Raw genomic sequence first — 26,721 nt, 5'->3', positions numbered from 1 at the left:
CATTTGTGACTGTATGACTGTAACTTTGTTGCTTGTATCCTTATGATTTTTATTGACTGTTTCCTAATATAATTTGATTGCTTATTGTACTCTATGACTATTATTAAGTGTTGTACCTGATGATTCTTGACTCTTGATGAATGTATCTTTTCTTTTATGTACAGTGAGAGCATCTGCACCAAGACGCAGGCTCCATGAGGCTCCTTGCCAAACAATTGATTAACTCTTAATTGAAAAGAGTGGCTTTAGAGTCAGTACTGACATCTCCAACATTCCTGTGTATCACACTCATTAAAAAAAAAACTGGAAATTTTCACTTTTGCACTGGTTGACAAACCTGGATTGACTCTTCAGACTGGATTTTGAATGGTCTCCTCTGTGAAACTACAGTTTCATAGTTTGAAAGTGAAACTACCCAGGCAAGCTTTCTTTCCAATATATTTTGTTGGTTACATTCCTTTTTTCATTTAGAGAAGTGGAGAGTTGGTGGGGTTATGATATTCTGTATGTGTATGTGTGTGCGTGATTTGTGTGTGTGTGTGTGTGTGTTTTCTTGGGAAATACAGATTCCTCACCTCTAATCTACAATGGAATGGAAAGGAGACTAAACAGATATTTTATTAAATGTCAGAATTTATTAAATTGCAAAATTAACAGATTAACAGACTTGGAAGGGACCTTGTAGGTCATCTAGTCCAACCCTCTGCCCAAGCAGGAGACCCTACACCATTTCTGACAGATGGCAGTCCAATCTCTTCTTGCTAGCCTCCAGTGATGAAGCTCCCATAACTTCAGAAGGCAGCTTCCGTTCCATGGGTTGATTGTTCTCACTGTCAGAAAATTTCTCCCTATTTCCAGGATGAATCTCTCCTTGTTCAGTTTCCATCCATTATTCCTTGTCAAGCCTACAGGTGCTCTAGAAAATAGCTTGATCCCTTCCTTGCCAGCCGCTTCCTCATTTATTTATTTATTTATTTATAAAATTTATTTATTTATTCATCGCCCCCCCCCCCGCAGTGTGCATGGCAATTTTGATTTCCTCCCCCCCCCCCTTTAAAAAAAAAACAAAAAACCTAAGAATAACCACGACGTACCTGTGCAAGTAAAGCGATTCTACGCGGGCCGGGAGAAGTCAAACCTTTATTTTCAACGATTTAGGAGCTGAAACCTTGCGGGCGAAGGAGAAAGGGTGGTTCCAACCAGGCGTGCAAATGAAGCAGTCGTGCAAAGCTCCATTAAAGGCGCTTGGTGGCCAAAAAGAAGGCTGCGTTGATTTTGCTGCCCTTTATAAATCGGGTCCTTCTTTCGTCACTTCAGGCGGAGCTTTCTCGCCTGCAGTCGGGCGACCGTCGCGGACTGGAGTAGGGAAATCGCTTGGAAAGCGGAGCTTTTGGGGTTGAGAAAAACCAAACAACCTTCCCGGAGGAGCTTGGAAGTCCCCCATGCCTTTCTAGCCGACAGATTTGGAGAGCCTGGCGCCTTGATCATCAGCTGCAGAGATGTCCAAAGTGGAAAGAGAAAAAAAAATCTGTGGATTATTAACAGCAACAGCCTTATTATGTCTATGAGGATGGTCCGTCTTTCGGGTCTTGGTTGTCTCAAAAGTACTTTTTCAAGAGGCAACTGGACTTTCTTTGTTTTGTTTTTCTTTGGGGGAAAAAAGCATCTTTGAGAGCAAGGGCCATAATAAACCATTGTCCTGGAATCGCTCTTGTGGGAGGAAAGGAATATAACTACATCATAAAAGCCTGGCCGAATTTTCGTTTCGTTGAGGGCGGATATCGGTAGCCGAAATGGATGTTAAAAAAAGGGGGGGGGATTTATGTTCCTATTCTCTCTCTTTCTCTCTCTCTCCCTCTTTCTCTGTCTCTCTCTTTCTATTTCTCTCTCTTTCTCTCTCTCTCTCTCTTTCTCTTTCTTTCTCTCTCTATCTCTTTCTATTTCTCTCTCTTTCTCTCTCTCTATTTCTCCCCTCCCCCTCTTTTCCTTTTGCTCTTGGGACGCATTTCTTTCTTCCAAAGAGAACTTTTTTTTCGTCCCGTTAATGGAGTTTCTTCCCTAGAGAGACACACATTGGCATCGTTTAGAGTGAAAGTTTTTTTCCCCTATTTTCCTGGTTGTTGTTTTTTTTAAAAAAAATGGTTTTGACTTTTAATTTTGAACGACTGACGTGCAAGCAGCTTAGTTCTCACGATGGTTTTTGCACTTTATTGCTTTTATTTACATGGTGCTTTTTTTTTTTTTTTTAAAGGTAGCTTGATTGCAAACCACCTACAAAGCTTTGGCCATTGGCCAATTTGAAATTCTAAATAAATAACATTTTATTCCATTGGCTTTGTTGTTGTTGTTCCTTGATTTTAAGCTTGGAAGGTTATTTTTTTTTGTGTGTGTGTGTGGGGGGGAATCTCCATCTCTCTCTCTCTCTTATCTCCATCTCTCTCACACACCTCTCTCCACTCTCTTTCAAATTTCCCTCCCCCCATTTCCCTCTCCCACTCTCTCATCTCCCCCCTCTCTCCCTCTCTCTTATCTCCATCTCTCTCTCACACACACATCTCTCTCTTTCACACTCTCTCTCTCTTATATCCCCCCCTCTCCCTTATCTCCATCTCTCAATCTCTATAGCTTCTTAATCACTTCATCATCATCTCCCTCTCATTTTTATTGAAGCTTCTTTTTTAAAAAAGTTAAACATTAATCCAAACTAATATAAAACAAGGAAGAAAAAAGAAAACAAAAGGAGAGCAAAAAGTATGCAAGAACAGAAAAAGGATTAAGAAAAGTAGAAAAAAGAAGATACAAAAATGGTTTTCAATATTCAATGCAGCAGTCATAAACACTATTACATTTTAAAGTCTCTCTCTAAAATGATATCATGACTCTGAACGTTTGACCTCACTTTCTTAAACAGTTTACTGCTTAATTAATAAAATTAGTCTCATGCTGCAGATATCGTCTCATGCTGCAGATATCGTAATTTCTGTACGATGATGTTCCTGGAGTTTTAAGAAAGTAGAGATTCCTTCTTATATTTCAGATTATCTTTTTTTTAATTTTTACTTTGCATCCTACTGTTCTAAAATTCTTAGGAGTTTCATTTCATCACCAGTTTCTGTCAAACTTTAGGACAGTCTTTGTTGCCTTGTTATCTTAACTGAAAATAAGATTTTAGAGGTGGAAAAACAAGTGGAAAAAACTTCAAAATGTGGAATGTAGTAATCCAGATATAAGCATCTAGTTTTCTGACTATTCACCAAGACAACGAAAGCAATCTGAAAACTGTATACTGAATGAAATCTAGTTGAAAAGCCCCAGAAAAATCAGTATTATTCAGGTAAAACTGGATCTATGAGACCACCATTTTCTTAATCACTTAACCCTGGAGTGGAAGATTAGACACTGGTCTAGACCAGGACTTTTCAAACATGGCAACTGTAAGACTTCAATACCCAGAATTCCCCTACCCAATAAAATGGCTATTTCCAGTCAATATTATTGTGGAAAGGGAACTTCACGAGGACAGTGGTGTCACCCAAGCAGGAAAAGCCCAAAGGGAACATCAGGCCAGCCATAAAACAAACTTGCATAGGAAAAGGAATCAAATAAAAGGTATTAAAGAAGCCCCTTAAACAAAAGCCCAAACAACTAAGAAAACTAGGGAAACAAGAAAAGAAAACCCTTACAAACACAAGACATGCCAAATCAGCAAAACAAACAGACAAAAGACACAAAATATATTGCAAAGGAGACAGACAGGAGATTGCCACAAAACAAATATAAGAAACCATTAAGCTAAAAAAAGATTAGGACGAAACCAATAATTCCAATCAAACCACCCCGCAAAGTTTGCCTTCTGCACCCCACGGAGTTTACCCTCCAGCAGAAATGAAGACAACCCCTGACAGGATTTAAAACATTAAGAAATACAGACACAAGCATTCACACACAAAAGGAGAAATAAAGGTATAAAAATCAGGGACTTACCATACAAAGGTAGCTAGCCCAGGAACGTAGACTTCTTGCTATCTCTCGCCTTCCTGAAAAATAAAAAGATCCAGCTTTCAAGCAGTTGTCCTATCCTTGCACCAGAGCTCTCCTAGCAGGAAAATCAAATCCTCAGAAGAAAGGCATTTTGACAGCCTTTATGCAACTAGAAATATACCCCCTAGTGATGGAGGTAGGAATGCTATTAGCTCAGGAAAAAGATGTTTTTGTTTTTTTTTCATTTTAAAAATTACTCTTATGCATTGGTCATTATGTAATCCCCTCCCCCCAAGAGCATGAAAGGAATCCATTCTCATCTCATTTCATTCTTTCTTCTGAGAAAATGAGTGGCCTAATTCTAATTCTAGTGGACTCTAGAAAGAGTGCAGCGAAGAGCAACAAAGATGATTAGGGGACTGGAGGCTAAAACATATAAAGAACGGTTGCTGGAACTGGGTATGTCTAGTCTGATCAAAAGAAGGACTAAGGATGACATGATAGCAGTCTTCCAATATTTGAAGGGCTGCCACAAAGAAGAGGGAGTCAAGCTATTTTCCAAAGCACAAGAAGGCAGGACAAGAAGCAATGGGTGGAAACTAATCAAGGAGAGAAGCAACCTAGAACTAAGGAGAAATTTCCTGACCGTGAGAACAATTAATCAGCGGAACAACTTGCCTCCAGAAGTTGTGAATGCTCCAACACTGGAAGTTTTTAAAAAGATGTTGGATAGCCATTTGTCTGAAGTGGTGTAGGGTTTCCTGCCTAAGCAGGGGGTTGGACTAGAAGACCTCCAAGGTCCCTTCCAACTCTGTTATTCTATATTCTATTCTAATACATTGTCTACCAGCTTGGTTGGCTTCAAAAAAGAGATGGGGCCAATTCATGAAAAACCAAGGATCAGTGGCCTTGCTGGTGGTGAGGCTACTTCTGCTGGGAGAGATGTGGGCTTCCTTGTTCAGTTGCTTGGCCAATGTCAAAACAGATAGCTGGGCTAGTTTGGGCAAGGAGCACTGCTTATGTTTCTATGTACTTTTTTTTTTTTTAATAAAGTTTTATTTGGGTTTTCACACACAAAATACAAGTAAAACATCTTTTTTGAAAATAGCATGGTCCCGGGTTGAACTTCTTTATACAGACACAAAACTCAATTTCATGCTCCTTTTTGTGTTCTATTCCATATCTTATATTATTCTACATTTTCTATATAGTTTTTCCCCTCTTTTAATTTTCTCAATTTTATTTTGATTATCTCATCTCAATTCAAATCATTATATTTATACTTTTGTCTGTTCTGTTTCAATTTCATATTATCTTTTCTCATTAAACAGATTTTCTCCTGTAGTTACTAATTGGAGTATGACACCTTTATATCTTTTAATTACATCCATTCAACTCTTATTTAAACTTCAATATATACCTTAAGGTTATGACCTTCAATATAATACATAATACATAACTTCCAATCGAATTCTGCTTGGTACATTCTTATAATACACACTATATTCTTTAAAAAGAAAAAAGAAAGATTGTAAATATATGTAATTATAAACCCTCATTCCATTCCAGTTCAGTTCTATCATTAATAATCATTAAAATCTTAACATCTTTAACACCTCTTTTCAATTAAATATCATACTTCCTTAAAAACACATATAATCTCCATAATTAATTTTTCCCTTATTTCTCTTCACACATGTTTTATAAATCATTACATATACCTTTTGTTACATTTATTTATCGACAAGCATTCCACTGAATTACGATAGCTATTTTATCAGACATTTTAATCATACATTGTTTCATATTTTCTAAAATTATTTCTGCTTCTAATATAACCATACTATCTTATGTACCTTTGCAGAATCCCTTTTTCCATTAAGTTTTCACCCATTATCTCTAAATAAATTATTTGCATTTTTTTAATATTGCACTAAATTGGGGGTCCTCAAACTACGGTCCCTGGGCTGGATACGTGCAATGAACATTTGTGTTGCTACAGAAAGTCTCCCCCTTTGGGGTCTTTATGTGCAGCTCAGAGGGGGCAGAAATTCTGACTTGGGGTTTGCTTCAGCCTCCTGGTGCAGGACTTTAGGCGAAGGCTGGAGGGAAGCACCACTGGTGGTGAAAGCTGGAGAGCCTTGTTCCAGTGGGAATATATCATGACCAGGAACTGGCTAACCATCTCAGCCCACTGAACCTCCAGGTGCCAGTACCCGGCTTTGCACTCCCAAAGGTTTTCCCTCTGCTTGGAAAGCCTATGCTTGTAGTCCTCAGTGAGGTGCTTCTGCTGAGCCTCCTTCTCAGCCAGATCCAATTGGAACTGAACCAGCTATTTTGCCAACTCTTTCTCATGGTGGCTGCTTAGCTCTAACAACTGCTTCCTGTTTGGACCCTGTGCTGTCCAGTAGTACAAAGCCAGAATAGGCCCTAAAGAACCCAGGTGAGGAAGCAAGGAGTGGCTGAGAGGGGCGAGTAGAAGCTGGCGAGGCATCCCTCGACACGAGTGACATTGAGTTGGCCATGCCTACCCAGTCACATGACTACCTAGCCATGCACACCCAGCTGGTCATTAGGCAGGATTTAAAATTATGAATAGTGGTCCCTGAGGTCCAAAAGGTTGGTGAACCCTGGACTAGATGATTTGGGGCACTGCTTATGCTTATATGTACTTATGATGAAGGAGTTCTATGGTCAATTATGCTTAATGAATTTCCACAGTTGAAGTCCAACATCACAGATGCTACACTTACGTTGCATCTCATATTAAATCACTTTCCCATTACTATGCTAATCCTAGGCAATCCACTTTTTAAAAAAATTTCCATTTAAAAAGAACTTGGTGGTGGTATTTTATTTTTCAACTCTTCCTAGTTGAGTTTGAACATGTGTGACCAATATAGAATTGAGGAGAGTGGAGAGGATATAATGTGATCTTTCTAGTCATGAATTTGGAGTAACCGAAGAGTAGTTTCAAAGAAGTAGAAGATCACTTTTGGCAGGCAGAGGGGGGAAAGGAAGAACAATTCGGTTGTTCTTACATAATCATTGGAAAAGGTAATTTTGGAAAATGTGTGTCTCAGTGGCCAAAGGAAAACACTAGACTTCTATACCACACAGTGAATTATTATTAATTTATTTGCTAAATTTATATCCTTTCTTCCCATTTATTTACAATTCAAGCAGGGGTGGGATTCTACCAGTTCGCACCTAATAGCTAGAACCAGTTGTTGACATTCTAAGCAGTTCGGAGAACCGATTGTTAGAAGAAATTACTGGCCTAATCCTGTAAGGAAGGCAGGAAGGAAACATTCTGGTGTTGCTTACAGAAACTGCCTCTCCGTTAACTCTTATTACATTCTTGGCAGGACTAGACTTCATGTCTCTGGAATTTCTCTGGAGTTTTTTTTTCCTCCTTTGCTGGTACTTTGCTTGTGTGGAGTGACCATTCAAAGTTACAATGGCACTGAAAAAAGTGACTTATTACCATTTTTCACACATACGACTGTTGAAGCATCCCCACAGTCATGAGAGGCCAGCTGAGGAGATGCATGCCTCGATGTGAGTGATATTGAGTCGGCCATGCCCAGCCAATAACATGACCACCAAGCCATGTCCACCCAGTCACATGACCACCAAGCCAGGCCCACCAACTAAGCCATGCCCACAGAATCAGTTGTTAAAAAATTTGAATCCCACCCCTGAATTCAAGGTGGTTAACAACAGATAAAACAACAAAGCAGAAATCACAAGAATAGAGAATGACACTTTTAATAAAAGCAAAATTAAACTCAGTATTCTTATAATTGAAATCCATTGTGCAATATATTTCAACATGCATGGTGGGATATTAATGAAACACATATTTTGAATGGATGCCGTGTTTGCAGGGTTCACAGAATGAAGTTTTCAGAGTCACAGTTGAATTCTCATTGCTAAAACATCTTTGCTGAGTAACTGCCCCGAGGATAAAATAGTTGGGAACATGAAAGCAGTGCTTGGAACATTTTGATTTGTGCTTGCAAATGAGCAAAGAGAAAATGCAGACATTTGAAAATAAGGAAAACTATTGTCAGTGTGTGCTCCCTTCACGATCCAAGAAAGAAATACTCAGACTCCATGAATTAGAGCAAAGTTCTCCTTTTACTGGAAATCAAAGTGGAAGCTACAGATTGAATTCTGAATCTGAGGAATTGGCACGCAGATCACATATACAAAGGAATGGAATTGTTCCCACCCCTCAAAGTCCAAATGACTCTTCCAATTAAAAGTTCTGAATATGATCAGGTGGGCATCTTCAGGTGGTGATGAGGCCTCTGTCCGTTGACCTTGACATATTTTGATAAAACTTCGCAGCTGCGCAAAGGGAAAGAAAGCTAGCAAGGAAATAGAAAGTTAAAGACAAGAATTTATACACCCCCTCCCCTTTCTTACCCACAGCACAGGAATGTAATGCCTCCAGCTCTCTTCCCCTCCAAGTCCCCCCCCCCCCGTTGCTAATGACAGCCGAAAGAAAGTAGTGAGCCTAGCAGCAGAGAAGATGCAGCAGATAAAATGCAGAAAAGATGTAGAAGATATCTTGAGGCTGACAACTATTTATTCAGCTGCTCCCATCTAAAACTGAGATTAAATAAAAGTGTAACCCCCTTTAACCCATCCGTTTTTTCATCAGGTCATATCAACAGCATCTGTTTGAAAAGTCTTAGAAGCCACTGTTCTGGCTGAAAAAATTATAGACTAATTTCCTAAATACTTTGGCATTAAATTTCTATTGTCTTTTCCAGAGTAAAGTTGTCTGAATTAATTTTCAGATCCTGGCAGGGAGATATAGAAATATGGATTTTTTGGTTGCTTTTCATTGTCTTCTTCTTCCTCAAAAACTCACTGAAGGCAATTTTTTTAGGTGGCATGTGGTTTTATGTTCCTTCTTTCTCCCCAGCAAAAAAATAGACCACTGGGTTAACACTGCTGTTTAGATAGGTACATAAGTAGCCATACATAATGAAATGTAAACATTTTTCATTGTAAATAACATTGATTAGACAAATGCCAATCGGCGGGAAAGAAAAGATGAGGAAGAAAAGGAGGGCAAGCAGGATAGCTCTGGGAAGCTTTCCTTCTTTTTTCATTCCTAATGTAAGGTAGCTTTTGATGAAGAGGGTCAGACTCGAGACCACAATGAGTGGAACGCAAACTGAGGTGCATATGAGGACATGGTAGAATGGGGGGGGGGACTCTTTAACCCAAACAGTCCCAAACAGAGTGTAATTTAATGCATAAAGAGATCATCCATGTAGGACCATGGTGGACAGGCAAATGGACTGATGGTATTGATACTAAACTGAGAAGAAGAAAGCCAAATACCGGTCAATAGGTAGGGAGAGAAAGAGAGAAAGTGTCGCGCTTGGCTGGAGCTGCAGCTCAACACCATCAGATGTACCCGCTGGTGAAGGCTAGCCGTCAGTAAAGCCTGCCACAAACTCTACAAGCCAGCTAAGACATCAGCTCGGCAACAGAGCTTCGGATCCACTTTCCCCCCACAACAGCAGCGGGCGCTAACAATACAACAAGCCATGGTGATTGAAGCACCACGAGGGAACCAAAGCTGGCCGGAGATCACTGAGCCGATAGGGACGTCTGGAAGTGTGTTAACTTGGTGGAGGTGTTAGGGGTTCACTTAACATAGCACAGCTTGGTGAGGGGCGAATTGTGGAGTGGGAGAGCGAAGTTAGCTGTCACCAATTAGGAACAGGCTGCTGGATGTGGGAAGGTGGGATAAATAGAATGCTGGGATCGGTGAACGCTAAGCGCTAACTTTATTTACAGGTGCTCGGCTGAAAGAAAAAAGTGCAAGAAAGAAAGAGGAAGGGAGAGAAAGAAAGAGAGAGAAAGAGAGAAAAAGAAAGAAAGAAAGAAAGAAAGAAAGAAGAAAGAAAGAAAGAAAGAAAGAAAGAAAGAAAGAAAGAAAGAAAGAAAGAAAGAAAGAAAGAAAGAAAGAAAGAAAGAAAGAAAGAAAGAAAGGAGAGACAGAAAGAGAAAGAAAGAAAGAAAGAGAAAGAGAAAGAGAAAGAGAAAGAGAAAGAGAAAGAGAAAAAGGAAAGAAAGAAAAGGAAAGAAAGAAAGAAAAAGAAAGAAAAAGAAAGAAAGAAAGCGAAAGAAAGCAAAAGAAAGAAAGACCAAGAAAGAAAAAGAAAGAAAGACCAAGAAAGAAAGGAAGGGAAAGAAAGAAAGCAAAAAAGAAAGAACCACGAACTCTCCAAGCCAGCTCAGCAACAGAGCTTCGGATCCACTTTCCCCCCACAACAGCAGCGGGCACTAACAATACAACAAGCCATGGTGATTGAAGCACCACGAGGGAACCAAAGCTGGCTGAGATCACTGAGCCGATAGGGATGTCTGGAAGTGTGTTAACTTGGTGGAGGTGTTAGGGGTTCACTTAACATAGCACAGCTTGGTGAGGGGCAAATTGTGGAGTGGGAGAGCGAAGTTAGCTGTCACCAATTAGGAACAGGCTGCTGGATGTGGGAAGGTGGGATAAATAGAATGCTGGGATCGGTGAACGCTAAGCGCTAACTTTATTTACAGGTGCTCGGCTGAAAGAAAAAAGTGCAAGAAAGAAAGAGGAAGGGAGAGAAAGAAAGAGAGAGAAAGAGAGATAAATAAATAAATAAATAAATAAATAAATAAATAAATAAATAAATAAATAAAGAAAGAAAGAAAGAAAGAAAGAAAGAAAGAAAGAAAGTAAGTAAGAAAGGAGAGACAGAAAGAGAAAGAAAGAAAGAAAGAAAGAAAGAGAAAGAGAAAGAGAAAGAGAAAGAGAAAGAGAAAGAGAAAAAGGAAAGAAAGAAAAGGAAAGAAAGAAAGAAAAAGAAAGAAAAAGAAAGCAAAAGAAAGAAAAAGAAAGAAAGAAAGCGAAAGAAAGCGAAAGAAAGAAAGACCAAGAAAGAAAAAGAAAGAAAGACCAAGAAAGAAAGGAAGGGAAAGAAAGAAAGCAAAAAAGAAAGAACCACGAACTCTCCAAGCCAGCTCAGCAATGGAGCTTGGATCCACTTTTCCTCCACAACAGCGTTGGGCGCTAACAATACAACAAGCCATGGTGATTGAAGCAGCACGAGGGAACCAAGCTGGCCGGAGATCGCTGAGCCGATAGGGACGTCTGGAAGCGTGTTAACTTGGTGGAGGTGTTAGGGGTTCACTTAACGTAGCACAGCTTGGTGAGGGGCGAATTGTGGTGTGGGAGAGAGAAGTTAGTTGTCACCAATTAGGAACGAGATGCTGGCTAGCTGTGGGGAGGGGCTGCTGGATGTGGGAAGATAATTACCGGGTGGGATAAATAAAATGCTGGGATCGGTGAACTCTCAGAGCTAACTTTATTTATATATGTTCATTGCTTCTTGCTACCGTCTGTGACGGAATAAAACACTGATATTTCTCTGGATTCTGTGATTATTGCTTCATCTGTGTGGCTGGCCATACAGCACCTGAGAGAAAGAATGAGCATGAAAGAAAGAGGAAGAGAGAGAAAGAAAGAGAGAAAGCAAGAAAGCAAGAAAGAGGAAGGGAAAAGAGAAAGAAAGAAAAAAAATAGGAAGGGGCGGGGTGGAGAGAAAACTGTTATTATTTTTAATTGTTCCATTATTTATCATATATTAACATTTTACACTGTCCCTACACCTAGAGTGATTTTACTGCCTTTCTTTTGCCCAGGTATTTTTCAGGGCTTACATGTATTGAATGTCTATAGTCCAGAGCATAAATACAGGTGTGTTTAACAGAGTTGAAAGGAACTATGGAGGTCATCTAGTCCAACCCCTTGCTCAGGCAGAAAAAATTCTGAGGATGCCAAACTCTGAGTAGAGGTCCTGGGAAAGGTGTCAGAAACACAGAATAACACTTAGAAGGGACCTTGGGGGGAACTCTATACCATTCTAGAGAAATGGCTGCCCAGTCTTTTCTTAAAAACCTTCAGTGTTGGAGCACCCAGAACTTCTGGTGGCAAGCAGTTACGCTGGTTAATTGTTTTCACTGTCTGGAAGTTTCTCCTTAATCTTTGTTTCTCTTTGTTCAGTTTCTATCCATTGCTTCTTGTTTGCCTTCTGGTGCTTTGGAAAATATATTGCCAATGTTAGGAATCTGTACACCAATTAGTTGGGTTAGCAATATATAAACCAATGATGTATGTTTGTAGCTTTAAGACAAAGTCACTGTATTGATTTGTACTATGTTCCGATTGGCTGATTGTATTGTGAATTGCCATAAGAGGGAGCTAGAGATCATAGCTTGTTCTGTCTGCAATCTGTCTCTCTGCAATCTGTACCTATGCAACTCTGTATCTTTGCCGTTCTGTATCTCCAACATTCTGTTGCTATCTAAGGTTCTCTGCTGTGTTTATACTTTGATATCTTTGTTTACTATAAATGACAAAGGCAACCGGTAAGAAGACTTTGTAATTGGATATTCTTTGGACTGTAAAACGTGTATGACCTGGACTGTTTATTGGACTGTGCTATTTCTTAAAGTAAACTTTAACTCAATTTAGTGTATCTGAATGTGGCTGACTAATTATTAATATCTACTCTCATAAACATTTTTTTTTGTGTGGAAATGAAATTTATTTTGATTTTTTTCTGTCTGCTTCTTGTTGAGAATGAACGATAGATCCAGACAGCTAAAGAACAAACAATTCACCTTTATTTTAATCAACAGAGATCAAAGGTCATTTGCATCAGTTTTGATTTTCCCAAGATGGAGGATGTGCGAAATTTCACAGAAAACTTTCAGTAGCCTAGTTGAAAATTACAGGCCAATCTCTTTATGCTGCATCACCTGTAAAGTCATGGAATCAATTATTAATCAATCCATCATCCTCCACTTAGAAACAAACAACCTACTCTCTAATAAACAATTTGGTTTTAGGAAAAAACTATCCTGTAATCTGCAACTCTTACACTGCAAAAACATATGGACTACACAACTCGATCAGGGCAAAGTAATAGACGCAATCTACATAGACTTCTGCAAAGCCTTTGATTCAGTGGTACATGACAAACTACTCCTAAAACTAAAATCTTACGGTATCTCTGGACACCTTCATAACTGGATAGAAGCATTCCTGTCAAACAGACAACAAATGGTCAAAATTGGGAGCGTCCTATCAAATCCTGTACCTGTCAACAGTGGTGTCCCCCAAAGCAGTGTTCTAGGACCAACTCTTTTCATACTCTACATAAATGACCTCAGTGATCATAGCAAGAGCAACTGCATTCTCTTCGCAGATGATGTAAAGCTATTCAACACCACAGACAATACTGCTACCCTTCAAAAAGATCTTGACTATGTATCAGAATGGTCAAACAAATGGCAACTTCAAATCTCAACAAATAAATGCTTTGTCCTACATATTGGCAAAAAAATAATAATCAGAAAATAAAATACAAGCTGAATAGTCAAGATCTTGTTGATGACCCAAGCTCTGTAAAGGACCTTGGAATACTCACCTCTAATGATCTAAGTGCTAGAGCCCACTGTCACTACATAGCCAAAAAGGCATTAAGAGTTGTTAACCTAATCTTACGTAGCTTTTTCTTTTATATATATTTTTATTTTTCTTATATGTATCCATGTATTCATAACTATGTTACTTACACCTATTCCCTTGTAAGCAATTGACAAATAAAAAAAATAAAAAAAAATATTGGCACTGCATTCTAATCACTTTGTCACCACGGCAGTTCACATCAATAGCATCAATAACTAAATGTAAGCATTAATAATTTCATTAAAAATATCAACCAACATTAATTATGTTGATTTAGGAGCTTTTCCAGTCCTAATGTAACTTTGTGATTTGAAAATCAGATCACTAACAAATATAATTGGCATCTTAATTTGGGGGGGAAAAACAAATGTTGATTATTCTGCTTGAGTAAATCTTTGAAAGTCTGTGAAAAGAATGTAGAAAATACATAACAAATGAAATCAAATGAAACCCCCCCCCCATTAATTTTACTAACTGTACTCAGATGACAGATAATCAGAGTTGGAAGGGACCTTATAGGTCATCTAGTCCAACCCACACCCAAGCAGGAGACCCTACATCATTTCTGACAAATGGCAGTCCAATCTCTTCTTGAAGGTCTCAAATGATGGCACCCCACAACTTCCGAAGGCAAGCTGTTCCATTGGTTGATTGTTCTCACTGTCAGAAAGTTTCTCCTTATTTTCAGGTGCAATCTCTCCTTGATCAGTTTCCATCCATTATTCCTTGTCTGGCCTACAGGCACTTTAGAAAATAGTTTGACCCCTTCCTCTCTGTGGCAGCCCCTCAAATATTGGAAGACTGCTATCATGTCTCCCCTGGTCCTTCTCTTCACTAGACTAGCCAAGCTCAGTTCCTGCAGCCATTCTTCATATGTTTTAGTCTCCAGTCCCCTAATCATCCTGGTTGCTCTTCTATTCATTGAGAAGTCTTTGATGGAACAATATCTACGTGGAGGGAAATAAGCAGTGGGGTACTCCAAGACTCCGTTTTAAGCCCAGTACTCTTCAATATCTTCATCAATGATTTAGATGAGGGGACAGAAGGGGAACTCATCAAATGAGCAGATGACACTAAAGTGGCAAGAATAGCCCAAACCCCAGAAGATAGGCTCAAGATCCAAATGGATCTCAACAGACTTGAACACTGGGTCTTATCTTAAAAAAATGATATTCAATGTAAATAGAAAATAAGGTTTTACACTGAGTCAAAGAAAAATAATTGTACTGTACAGACTAGCTGAAACTTGGCTCAATATCAGTAATAGTGAGAGGAATCTTAGAGTCCTCGTAGAAAATCACTTATATATGAGCCAATGGTGTGCGGCGGCAGCCCAAAAAGCCAATGCAATTTGAATCTGTATTAATAGAGGGGTCATATGAAGTATTAGTAGTAATTTACAAAGCCATAGTAAGAATACTGCGTTCAGTTTTGGCCACCACGATATAAAAAGATGTTTCCAGACTCTGGAAAGAGTGCAGAGAAGAGCAACAAAGATGAGTAAGGAGCTGGAGACTAAAACATATGAAGAATAGTTGCGTGAATTGGGTATGTCTATAGCCTAGTGAAAAGAAGGACAAGGGAAGACATGATATCAGTGTTCCAATATTTGAGGAGTTGCCACAAAGATGAGGGGGGTCCACCTATTTTCCAAAGCACCAGAAATCAGGACAAGAAGCAACGGATGAAAACTAACCAAGCAGACAAGAAACCTACAACCAAGGAGAAATTTCCTAATGGTGAGAATAATCAACCAATGGAACAAATTGTCTTCAGAAGTTGTGGGTGCTCCATCACTGAAGGCTTTTAAGAAGAAACTGGACAGCTATCTGTCTGAAATGGTATAGGGTCACTTGCTCAAGCAGAGGTTTGGATTAGAAGACCTCCAAGATCACTTCCAACTATATTATTCTATGTTCTATGACTACTGGGATCTAGAGTGAAGATGTTCTGCCAGATTTTAGAGGTCATGCAAAACAAAAACAGAGACGTGGTCTCCTAGGAGCCTAGATCTTAAGTCAAGGGTCTTCAAACTTGGCAAGTTTAAGACTTGTGGACTTCAACTCCCAGAATTCCTGAGCTAACATGACTGGAGGAGGAATTCTTGAAGTCTACAAGTCTTAAAGCTGTCAAGTTTGATGACCCCTGTCTTAAGCCATTGAAGGTCTTTACAGGTGAAAATGAACCTTTTGAATTACATCTGGAGGCCTGCTGGTAACCAGTGCAACTCATGAAATAGAGTGATAAAATCAGCTGTAGTTCTGAGTACTCTTCAAGGGTAGCTCCGTGTGTGGTGCTTTCTGTATCTTGAAAAACACCACAACATTAAAGGTTCCTTTTACTTCAATTGCTCTAAATAATCCTTTTCAATCCAATTTATGTCCTCAAATGTATGGTTCAAACTTTCATTGAAACATTTCAATGAAACATTTGCAGGCATAAGATGAAGCAAACTTTAGATTCATGTTTTCTAATTCTTGTAGAAGTAAGACGGGATGAGATTAGACTGATTTTCAGTTTCTTGCTTTTCCTTCAAAGTTATGATTAAGTATTTAAACATTTCCTTTAGAAAAAATGTGTAGAAACGCTTTCTCTTTCCAAGTACATAGCAAAAAGTTAAGCAAGTTCCTGCTTTCTGTACCTGGAAAGCTATGCCTGATGTTGAATAGATTCTGCTTTCTCACCTCAGCTAAATCAAATACAGACCAAACTGGATTCAATCTACCTTTCTGAGCTTCTTTGGATTTTCCAAGAGACCTGTTGGTTTTTACCAAGGAATTCTTGCACATCATCACCGGGTATGTCCACAGCAAAGTTAGAACTTTCATCATGATAGTCCCAGAGGTGCTTTTTCAAGAGGCAACTGGACGTCCTTGTTTTTCTTCGAAAATGTTTTGCTTCTTATCCAAGAAGCTTCTTCAGCTCTGGCTGGATGGTGGGGAATGGAAAGATTTAAATTCCTTGCAGTCATCTGGTCATTTGCATTCTTTTAGAGAGCCATCAAGAACACTTGGAGGTTTATCTGTGTCCTCGGGGTCACCTGAGTAGTGCAAATGTGTGCAGAGCCTTCTTAGAATTGTGCTGTTCACAGGAGATAGCTGGTGTTGTATCCCTCTTCCCCTGTTGAGGTCTGAGGATTTTAATATAGATGACCTCTTTGGCCCCTCTTCAAAACCAACTGTCCTCTCTGCTCAGATCATGGACTTTGCTGTTTTCAAAAGAGTGGCCTGAGATCTTTCTCAGTTCAGAACAGATTTCAGGAACTGCTAGGAAGAGATTATTTGATACTATGATTTCTTATAAAAGTACATGTGTCATAGACCATGAGTTATTTTAAATAATCAGTTTGGCGGAGGAGATATACCACTGAAGATGTAGTTCCTCAACCTTGTAAGTCTAGCCAGGATCATATTTTATGTCAATCTGCCTACCGTAAAAGCATGAATGGCCCATCTGAGTTCTCATATCTGTTTGGAAACTGTGTGGAAGTTTTGGATGTGCCCACTCTAGGATGCTTAGAACAGAGCATCTCCAACCTTTTGGGCACCAGAGACCAGTTCTGTGGAGAGAGGTTTTTCTGGAAACCAGAGAGGGCTTGATTTTGTAAGCTGCCTGTATGCCACAAATGGGGCTTCACTTGTTTGCACGGACTGGTTTCTGGCATGCTACGGATCGGTACTGATCCACAGACTGAGGATTGGGGATCCCTGTCTTAGAATGTTTCTATCTTGGATCACCCAGTGTCTGTGAAGTTAGATTTGCCTAAGTCCCTTGGTTGGGTCCACCCTGTTTTTCACTGCATCTTGTTAAAACCAGAAATCACCTCTCCCCTTTATGCCTCAGCTTTCACCACCACCTGAGCCACTTATGATAGAGGGGGAACAGCACTTTGAGGTCCAGAATATTTTAGATTCCTGTTAGGAATGTAAGTCACCTAACAGTTAGTTGGGTTGGAAAATATATAAACCAGGATAGACATTTTAATACTGTCTCTTTAAGGGAATGCTAAAAGTGTAATTGGGTGTGGTTCCTCAAACGGCCATAAGACGGAGCCAGAAACCTGGGTTGTTTAGTTCCTGTTCTGTTGTTTCTGGAGAGTGTTGCCCTTCCTCCTATTGACTGTTGCTGATCGTTGATGTAAGTCTGTTACTGAACTGTTTTTGACAATGGACTTTGTTATTTGGATTATCCCTGGACTGAAAACTGACTGCTTTAACCGTGAGTGACTTGGACTGCTTGTTTGGACTTTGCTTAAACGTTTATTGGAAGTAAAAACCTACATTTTACTATACAGTGTATCTGTGTGCTAGTAGTTCTTCACTCCTCTCACTACGTCTCCCTGTGTGTGCTCATTCTCCTAACGGGGAATTACCTCAACAATTCCCATAGACCAGAGATGGTATTCAGCAGTTTTGGAGAACCGGTAGCGGAAATTTTGAGTAGTTTAGAGAACCGGTGGTAACTTTCCCCCAGGAGTGGGGTGGGAATGGAGATTTTACAGTATTCATCCCCTGCCATGCCCACCAAGCCACACCCACCAAGCCATGCCATGCCATGCCCATCAAGCCATGCCCACAGAGCCAGTAGTAATTTTTTTTTGAATCCCACCACTGCCATAGACATAGAGGAAACCTCCAATGCTTAGTGGCCTGGAAAGATTTCTCCAAGTCCCAGAATGAATGGGTTGACCACCACCATGTTAGTGCTCCCAGACTTTTCAAATGTTTTTCACAGCCAATAACCTGACAAACCTAAAAAAAAATTCTTTCTTTTGGTAACTGTTTTATCTCCTCCTGTTTATTGTGCTTCGTTCTGCAGGATTGAAACCTATGTTCAGGGGGGCAGCATGTCAGATCCATCCTCATGTCCTGCCTTTCTGTGGAAGGTGGGGGAGGAAGGTTGGCTGGCATTTTTCACAGGCTTTCCCTTTTGCTGTAACTGCTTGGGGATTAAGGAAGGGGATTGTGTTTGGAGACAGAGCAGTCTCTCTCCCAGCTGGTCCCAGCCTGGTTCCAAGGCAGTCATGCCTCGAGAATCAACTGCTTAGCACCTCAGCATTCTCAAAACAAGTTTGCAGCATCACATTGGCTGCCGGTGGACTGGTCAGGAGGATTGGCTTTGGGGGTACAGAAGAATTGCCTTGTGATTTGCACAGGGCTTTCAGATTTTGCCTGACTTTACTGCATCCACTTTCTCTCAGTAAAAGTTGATTTAACTCAGTGGAGTCAAGAGTTTTGTTTTCCTAAGGGACCAGCTGGGGCAGGTCTTTACAGCATCATTCCATGCTAATGGTGAGGACGGGACTGCTAATCTAGAGACTACCTTGCAAGATGCATTTTTAGGAACACTGATAAAACCTAATGCTATCTGTTTCTCTTTTGTTCCAGCAGGAGTATCTGAAGCCACAAAAGGAAAACAAAGACTGAAGCATAATGACTATGACATCCAGCAATAGCCAGCTGCAAAAACATAACCCATGATTCCAACACAAATACAGAAGTGTTTATTTTTGAAATCTTCACTATGCTTTTTTGTGTATTGGGTTCAATCCAAAGAAAGTGAATCTTTCTTCTGCAACCATACCATAATCATGCAGGGTAGCTCATATAGAAAGTTTGAAAATACGAAGTGGTGCAAGAAGGGGTTGGTAGTAAGTACTTGTCATTTTGATTTTATTACATTTATTGTGTCATAATTTCAACAGCTATCTATTCCTCTTGTAGATGTTAATTTCTGTAAGTGTTTCTGGGTTAACATACCTAAAAAACCCTCTGCCCTCATACCATAAACAATAGTGGACATCTTGTCAACCATGGGAAATAAAGGAAATACTGTGACTCTGAATCAGCTTTGTGGTTTCATATTTTAAATTCATTTAAAACCTTGGGTTCTGCTTTTGCTTTGAGAATGGTTAGCTACAAACAATTAATTTTTGCTTCTATATAAGTATATAAAATTACAGACCAATCAGCCCAACATCAATACTTGGGAAGTTCTTGGAAGAGATAAGCAACAAATCTGTGAACACGTGTGTGCTGTTCTCTGTGTGGTATTTATAGTGTCTGTGGCTTTTCAGATGTTGATTGGGGTATGTTGAATCATTAGCTGTTATTAGCTCCTGCTCACCATCAAAGTACTTGATAGCTGGTGGTAAACCAGCACTCCTGTTGACTGACATGAAGGGCCTGTTTCCCAGGCTTCAATCACTTCCCTGGCTGTTTTGGTGTCTGCTCATCCAACAATCTTAGAAGCTGAAAATTGAATGCGTGTCCTTGTTCATTGCAGTGTGAGGATACCAATGAGTTTGGGTCTCCTCGTCTGACCGCTTGTGTGTGTTCTTCCAGTCTGGTGGTTAGCTTCTTCGCCATCTGTCCTACATACTCACAGGGACAATACATGCAGAGGGTTCAATAAATTACATTGGAAGCATCTCCCACCACCACGATATCTTTACAATGGTAAAAAAAAAAAGTAAAGTAAAATCTTACACATAGATGTAAGTCTAAATGCATAGGTACTGAATCGGTAGTACCTGGCTCAACACAGTAACTGTGAAAGTGATCTAGGAGTCCTAGTGGACAACCACTTAAATATGAGCCAGTAGTGTACTAAGCTGCCAAAAAAGCCAACACAGTTGTGAGTTTCATCAACAGAGGAAAATTACTACGATCCCTTGAAGTATTAGTACCATTGTGTAATGCCTTGGTAATACCACACTTGGAATACTGCGTCCAATTCTGGTCTCCACAATACAAAAAAGATGTTGAGACTCTAGAAAGAGTACAGAGAAGAGGAACAAAGAGGATTGTGGGGGTGGGGTGTCTCTGACAAACAGTTGCAGGAATTGAGTAAGTCTAGTCTATCAAGGAAAAGAACTAAAAGTAACATGATAGCAGTTTTCTAATATTTGAGAGGCTATTACAAAGAAGAGCAGGATAAAATATTCTCCAAAGTACCTGAGGCCAAATCAAGAAGTAATAGTTGGATACTTATCAAAGAACAATCCAACCTTGAGCTAAGGAGAAAATTTCAGACCGTGAGAACAATGAATCAGTGGAACAGCCTGCCTTCTGAAGGTGTGGGTCAGTGGTGGGATTCAAACTTTTTTACTACCTGTTCTGTGGGCATGGCTTGGTGGGCATGGCTTGGTGGGTGTGGCAGGGGAAGGATACTGCAAAATCTCCATTCCCGCCCTGCTCCAGGGAAAGGTTACTGCAAAATCCCCTTCCCTCCCCACCCCACTAACCTGCTTCCCAGCTCCATTCTCCTGTGCAAGGAAACCAAAGAAGACCCAGCTGATTAGTTGGGACTTGGGAGGCAGAGAATGGGAGGGGGAGGGGCCAGTCAGAGGTGGCATTTGCAGGTTCTCTGAACTACTCAAAATTTCCACTACTGATTCTCCAGAACTGATCAGAACCTGTTGAATACCACCTCTGGTGTGGGTGCTCCATCACTGGAGGTTTTCAAGAAGAGAATGGACAACCATTTGTCTGGAATGGTACAGAGTTTCCTGCTTGGGTAGGGAGATGACTATTAGACTACCAGCTCTGTTATTCTATATTCAGTTCTGTATTCTGATAGTCCTGTATTTGCCACAGCATGTTTATCTGAATAAAACATCAAGTCCTAGCAGGGAGCTATAAAAATATAGATCCCCCCCCACACACACACACTCTTGTGTACATCATCTCTAGCTATCAACCGGGACCTCTGGTTGCTCTTCGTTCTCTTCTTCCTCTTTGAAAAGTGCTTGGAGATTTATTTTTAGGCTGGACATTGAATGATGTTCCTTCCTTCTCCCCAGTAGAAAATAGATCAACGGATTAACACTGCTGTTTAGACAAGCACATAAGTAGTCCAATGTGATTAAATTGAAATATTTGTTACTGTAAATAACATTGATTATATAAATGGCAATTGGTGGAAAAGAAAAGATGAGGAAGAAAAACAGGGAAAGCAAGATGGCTATGAGAAGCCTTCTTCGTCTCTGCATCTGTGATTTAATGTAGCCTTTGATGAGGAGGGCCAGAGTGGAGGCTATCATGAGTGGGATGCAAACTGCGATATATATGAAAACGTGATAGAATAGGCTAAAGCTTCGACGGTGTTGAACCAGAATCAGAGTGTAATGAATTCCACAGAAGAGGATGGAGACTATCCATGTAATGATGCAGATGATGGTGGACAGGTATGGGGGCTGATGACATCGATGCCAAATTGGGAAGAAGAGAACCAAACACCGGTCAATGCTGATGATAGTCAGAAGAAGTTGACCAGTGCAGTAAGTGAATACTAAAACTTCTGTGATTTCTATAAGAGAATCTCCAATCATAATGTGCAGAATTACAGAGATAAATAGGAATATGAGAGTCCCACTGTCAGCCACAGCCAAATTAAGGATATACACAGTGAAAGGATTCCTCTTAATCCGGCAATGCAAAATGTGGATGACAGCTCCATTTCCAATAATCCCTGGAATACAGATTAAAATGATGAAATAATAGATTACTGTCCCAATAAATCCAGGCTGATACATTTTGCTCTTCGAGTGTATGGCATCAGTGTCATTGTGTTCAGTATAATTGAAGGTCAGGTTTCCCATTTTAGAATCCGTTATTCCAGAAAAGTTGTTTGTCATGTTGGTTGTCATGTTCTGTGGAGTTGAACCTTTTTCGAAATAAAAAATTCTGTTTCTTGTTGAGGATCAACAAGGGATCCAGACAGCTAAAGGACAAAACACTTACCCTTAGTTTAGTCAACGGACACCAAATGACATTTGCATCTGTTCTGATTTTTTCCAAGAAGTATGGCAGAGGATGTGGGAAATTTTACAGAAGCACTTCAGCAGAAGTCACTTGGGTTTTACTTTTGTGCATTGCTTCTTGCTAAAGAAGGCAAATGTGGCAACATCAGTGTGGGTAGATTATTTTCTCCTTTCAGTTTTCAGCCATTTGAGTCAATTCTGACATGTATAACTTTTAAGACTCAGGAAGAACTTGAATCTCCCAAAATAAAGGACTCGTTTCACCTCAACGCCTCTCCATACAAGCAAAGGAGAAACATCTTATGGAGGACAGTTTATTTTATCACATTGCCATATAAAAGAAGAATTTTCCCCCCCGGTTTTGTGGTGAGTTTTTTCCCATCTGGTTCTTCACAAGAAATGTACAATATCTAAAATGAAAAGAAAACAATGGTCATAGGATTGTTTCAATGGCGTATAATACAACATGGATTTTTCTGTCCTTGAAATGTAACTAAAATTGCTGTATATGGATATTAATCAGAATTCTTATCCTTCCAAAATGTTCTTTTTGGGACCACATGTAAAAAGCAGGACATTTAATAAAACTCTGGTTCAGTGTTTCTCAACCGTAGTAACTTTAAGGTAGATGGACTTTGTTAGGAATAACCATAGTTACCTAACGTTGTTTGGGTAAATAATATATAAACCATGATAGCAAAGTTTAAATGTGTTTTTCACTTTAAACTCTAAATGATATAATTTGGGTGCGGTTGAGAAACTGCCATAAGAGGGAGCTAGAGAACCTGGATTGCTACTGGATTGATGGTTGATTGTTCTGCGTGTTCCCTGTTGCTGACGTGGAAGGAGGAAAGATTTTTGAATGCTGCATATCTAATCTACTGTGAGAAGATATTTACTGGACTGATTTATGGATTGACATTGTAAGTTAACTGAATTTTTTGACACTGGATTTTTGCAATTGAACAATCTCTGGACTGAACTGACTGAACACTAGTGAATGATATTTGGACTGTTTGACCCTGCTAAACTCTTAATGGAATAAACTATTCAACTAAGACAGTGTATCCGTTTTTACTGAGTGTGAAAACTAAAAAACGCTTTCTCTCATATTCGCCTGACTGCCTGACTGCTGTGCACATTCTGCTAGGGTATATCCCTAACAGACTTCAACGCCCTGAATTCCCCAACCAGACATGCAGGCAAGGGGATTCTGGGAGTTGAGGTCCAGCAATCGTAAAGTTGTCAAAGTTGAGAAATTGCTCTGGTTGGTTTATATTTGGTCACTGATTACCGTCTTAAGAGAAGAAGATGTAATCCTTTGGAATCACTAACTGATTAACTTCCACCCTACTAAAAATTTATGTTAATATGTCCCAAAGGTGCTTTTTCAGGAGGCAAGTGGACTTTCTTCTTTTTTCTTTGAAGACATTTCACTTCTCATCCAAGAAGCTTCTTCAGCTCTGACAAGCACCTTTGGGACAACCATGATCTGGATGACTGAGAATCTCTACAGACTTCAGCTAACATGGAAACTCAGGTTGCTGGCACTAATTTATCAATTGTTTTAATTAGATATTGAATTTGAGTTTTAGACATTTCTGCATTACTTTCAATCAATGCAATGTTCCTGAAGATTAGAGCAAGTGTTCCCAGATATATATTAACATGTCTGAAGTAAAAACAGTAGAGGTGGGAGGTGGGTGGATGGGCCTATTACGCACACAATGACTAAATTGATCAATGATGCATAAAGGTGAATATCTCTTCAATGGAATTTTTACACTCTGACGATGTTAGCAGAATATATGTGTGTGTGTGTGTGTGTGTGTGTGTGTGTGTGTGTGTGTGTGTTTCCAGCTTATCCAGCACACACACACACATATACATACACACATGCACACATGCACACACACACACACACACATATATGGATCTTTGGTTATTCGGGTTTTCTCCCACGTAAGATTGGAAGTATCTAGGCAACGTTTCGATGAAGTCTCATTCATCATCTTCAGGCTTGTGTCTTCGGCTCTGTGCTTCTCAGAGTAATGTGAGCTTGCAGCTGCTTCTTCCTTTTAACTGCTAGTGGGGGTGTGACTTGATTGGGTGGGGGCTTGGCTGTGTTCTGATTGGGTGGGGGTGTGTTCTCATTGGTTGGGGGTTTGGCTGTGTTCTGATTGGTTGGGGGGTTGGCCATGTTCTGATTGGCTGGAGGTGTGTTCTGTTCAGGTGGGGGATTGGTTGTGCTCAGGTTAGTCTTAGTTGCTGGGGGATTTGAACTGGTGAGCTGTGAACCTGCTGTTTGGCTTCGCGGTCGTGGTCATGCCGCATCTTCATGGTGGGTGTCAGTTCGCTTCATGTATGGCTTGGAGGGGTTTGAAGCGGGTAGTGATGCAGCTGTAGTGCGGCTTCTGGTCCGTGGTCGTGTCTCATCTTCTGTGTGGGTATGAGTCTGCTTTCTATGTGGAAGTGTGGTGGTAGCATCTTGTGTGGCCCTCGTGGGTGTGGGTCTGGTGTCATTCTTCATGTTAGGTACTCGTCTGTTCATGAGGGCGGGTTTCCAAATGGCTGGTAGGCGGGAGGTGTCATCTCATTTATTCATGCTGTGTGGGCGTTTTTCTATCTCTATGGCTTCTCTGATTATTCTGTTGTTGAAGTGTTCAGTTTTGGCGATAGTTCTGGTATTTTTAAAGTCAATCTCATGTCCTGTGGCTTTGAGGTGTTGGACCAGGGAAGAGGTCAGTTCTTCTTCTTTTGATTGAGTTCTTGTGTTCTTCAATGCGTGCACTTATTCTTTTGTTAGTTTGTCCGATGTATGTGGTGGGGCAGGCGGTGCAAGGGATTTCGTATACTCCGTGGTTTTCTAACTCAATTTTGTCTTTAGGGTTTCTTAGGATGGTGGATATTTTTCTGTTTGTGCAGAATGCTGTTTTAATGTTGTGTTTTTGGAGGATCTTGCTGATTTTGTCTGTAGTGCCTTTTATATATGGGAGGAGGGCTTTGCCGTTCTCTTGTTCTCTGTCTTGGATTTTGGTTGGGGTTTCTTTTTGGATTAGGTGGGTAATCTTCTTTCTTTGGAATCCATCGAAACGTTGCCTAGATACTTCCAATCTTACGCAGGAGAAAACCCGAATAACCAAAGATCCACATACAAATACCGTCGAGAACCTCAGAAAACACACACACACACATATATACACACATACATATATACATATATATACATATACATATACATATACATATACATATATATATATGTATATATATGTGTGTGTGTGTGTGTGTGTATATATATATATATATATATATATATATATATATATATATATATATATATATATATATACATATATACATATACATATATACATATACATATACATATACATATACATATACATATACATATACATATACATATACATATACATATACATATACATATACATATACATATACATATACATATACATATATATATATATATATATATATATATATATATATATATATATATATATATATAGTGGGGGGAGGGGATGTTACTTTCTATGGATGAAGTAAAAGACTGAGGAGCTGGAGGCGTTTCAATTTCCTCTAATATTCAGCAGCCTTTTACACTCAATTTTATCTCTTTCCCTTGCTACCATGTCTAGCGGTTATTTGTATCTGGGAAGAAGAAGAGGGGCTTGCGAAAGAGAATAATAGAGATAAAAGGGACCATCTAGTCCACCCCCCTGCTTGAGCGGGAGACCCTATACCATTTCCAATAAATGGTTGTCCAGTCTCTTTCTGAAAGCCTCCAGTAATGGAGCACATACAACTTCTGAAGGCAAGCTGTTCCATTGCTCTCATGTTAAGAAATTTCTCCTTAGTTCTAGGCTGCTTCTCTCCTTGGTTAGTTTCCATCCATTGTTTCTTGTTTTGCCCTTTGATAAATAGTTTGACACCCACCCATCTCTTGTGGGAACCCCTCAAATATTGAACTGAAGGAGAACCAAAGGGTCTCTGCAGATCTCCAAGATCATGTCTATTTTACTGTACATTATTTCCTGTTTTCCCCAAGAGTCTAAACAGCTAAAATATCATTAACTAAATTAAGCTAAGCTATACTATAAAACATAATAACAAAAACAAAATATTGAAATGAAATAAACCATATAAGAAAACAATAGCCATATACCCTGCCAGAGAATCCATCTTAAGTTCACCTCCTGTCCCAAGCCAATCTTGTAGAATGGTTCAAAAGGAAAGAAATATTTTTGTACTGATATAAAATGAGTCATTACTTGACTTGAGAAAAGAATGAATGTGGGGAGAAATATCAGAGAAAATGACAAGAAAGGAACAACCAGGGCATAAAAAGGAACAAGAATATTTGGCAGACTAGGAGACAATTATTGAAATATCTCTGCTGACCTGAAAAACA

General features: G+C 39.7%; 1 protein-coding gene across 1 annotated transcript; it reads right to left on the bottom strand.

The window, feature by feature from the left end:
• Positions 1-20,984: 20,984 nt before the first annotated feature.
• On the bottom strand, positions 20,985-22,357 carry LOC148131567 (proto-oncogene Mas-like). The gene has a single exon (XM_087959042.1). The coding sequence runs from the start codon at positions 22,170-22,172 to the stop codon at positions 21,213-21,215; it is 960 nt and encodes a 319-aa protein (XP_087815168.1). The 5' UTR covers positions 22,173-22,357; the 3' UTR covers positions 20,985-21,212.
• Between the last annotated feature and the right edge of the window lie 4,364 nt (positions 22,358-26,721).

The sequence above is a fragment of the Notechis scutatus genome, chromosome 3, assembly GCF_049901735.1.
Source record: "Notechis scutatus isolate UNSWTSFEM ecotype Mainland chromosome 3, rNotScu1.2, whole genome shotgun sequence".
In the NCBI taxonomy this organism is placed as follows: domain Eukaryota; kingdom Metazoa; phylum Chordata; class Lepidosauria; order Squamata; family Elapidae; genus Notechis; species Notechis scutatus.
The sequence above is the reverse complement of the archived record's forward strand: the minus strand, read 5'-3'. Positions and strand labels throughout refer to the sequence as shown.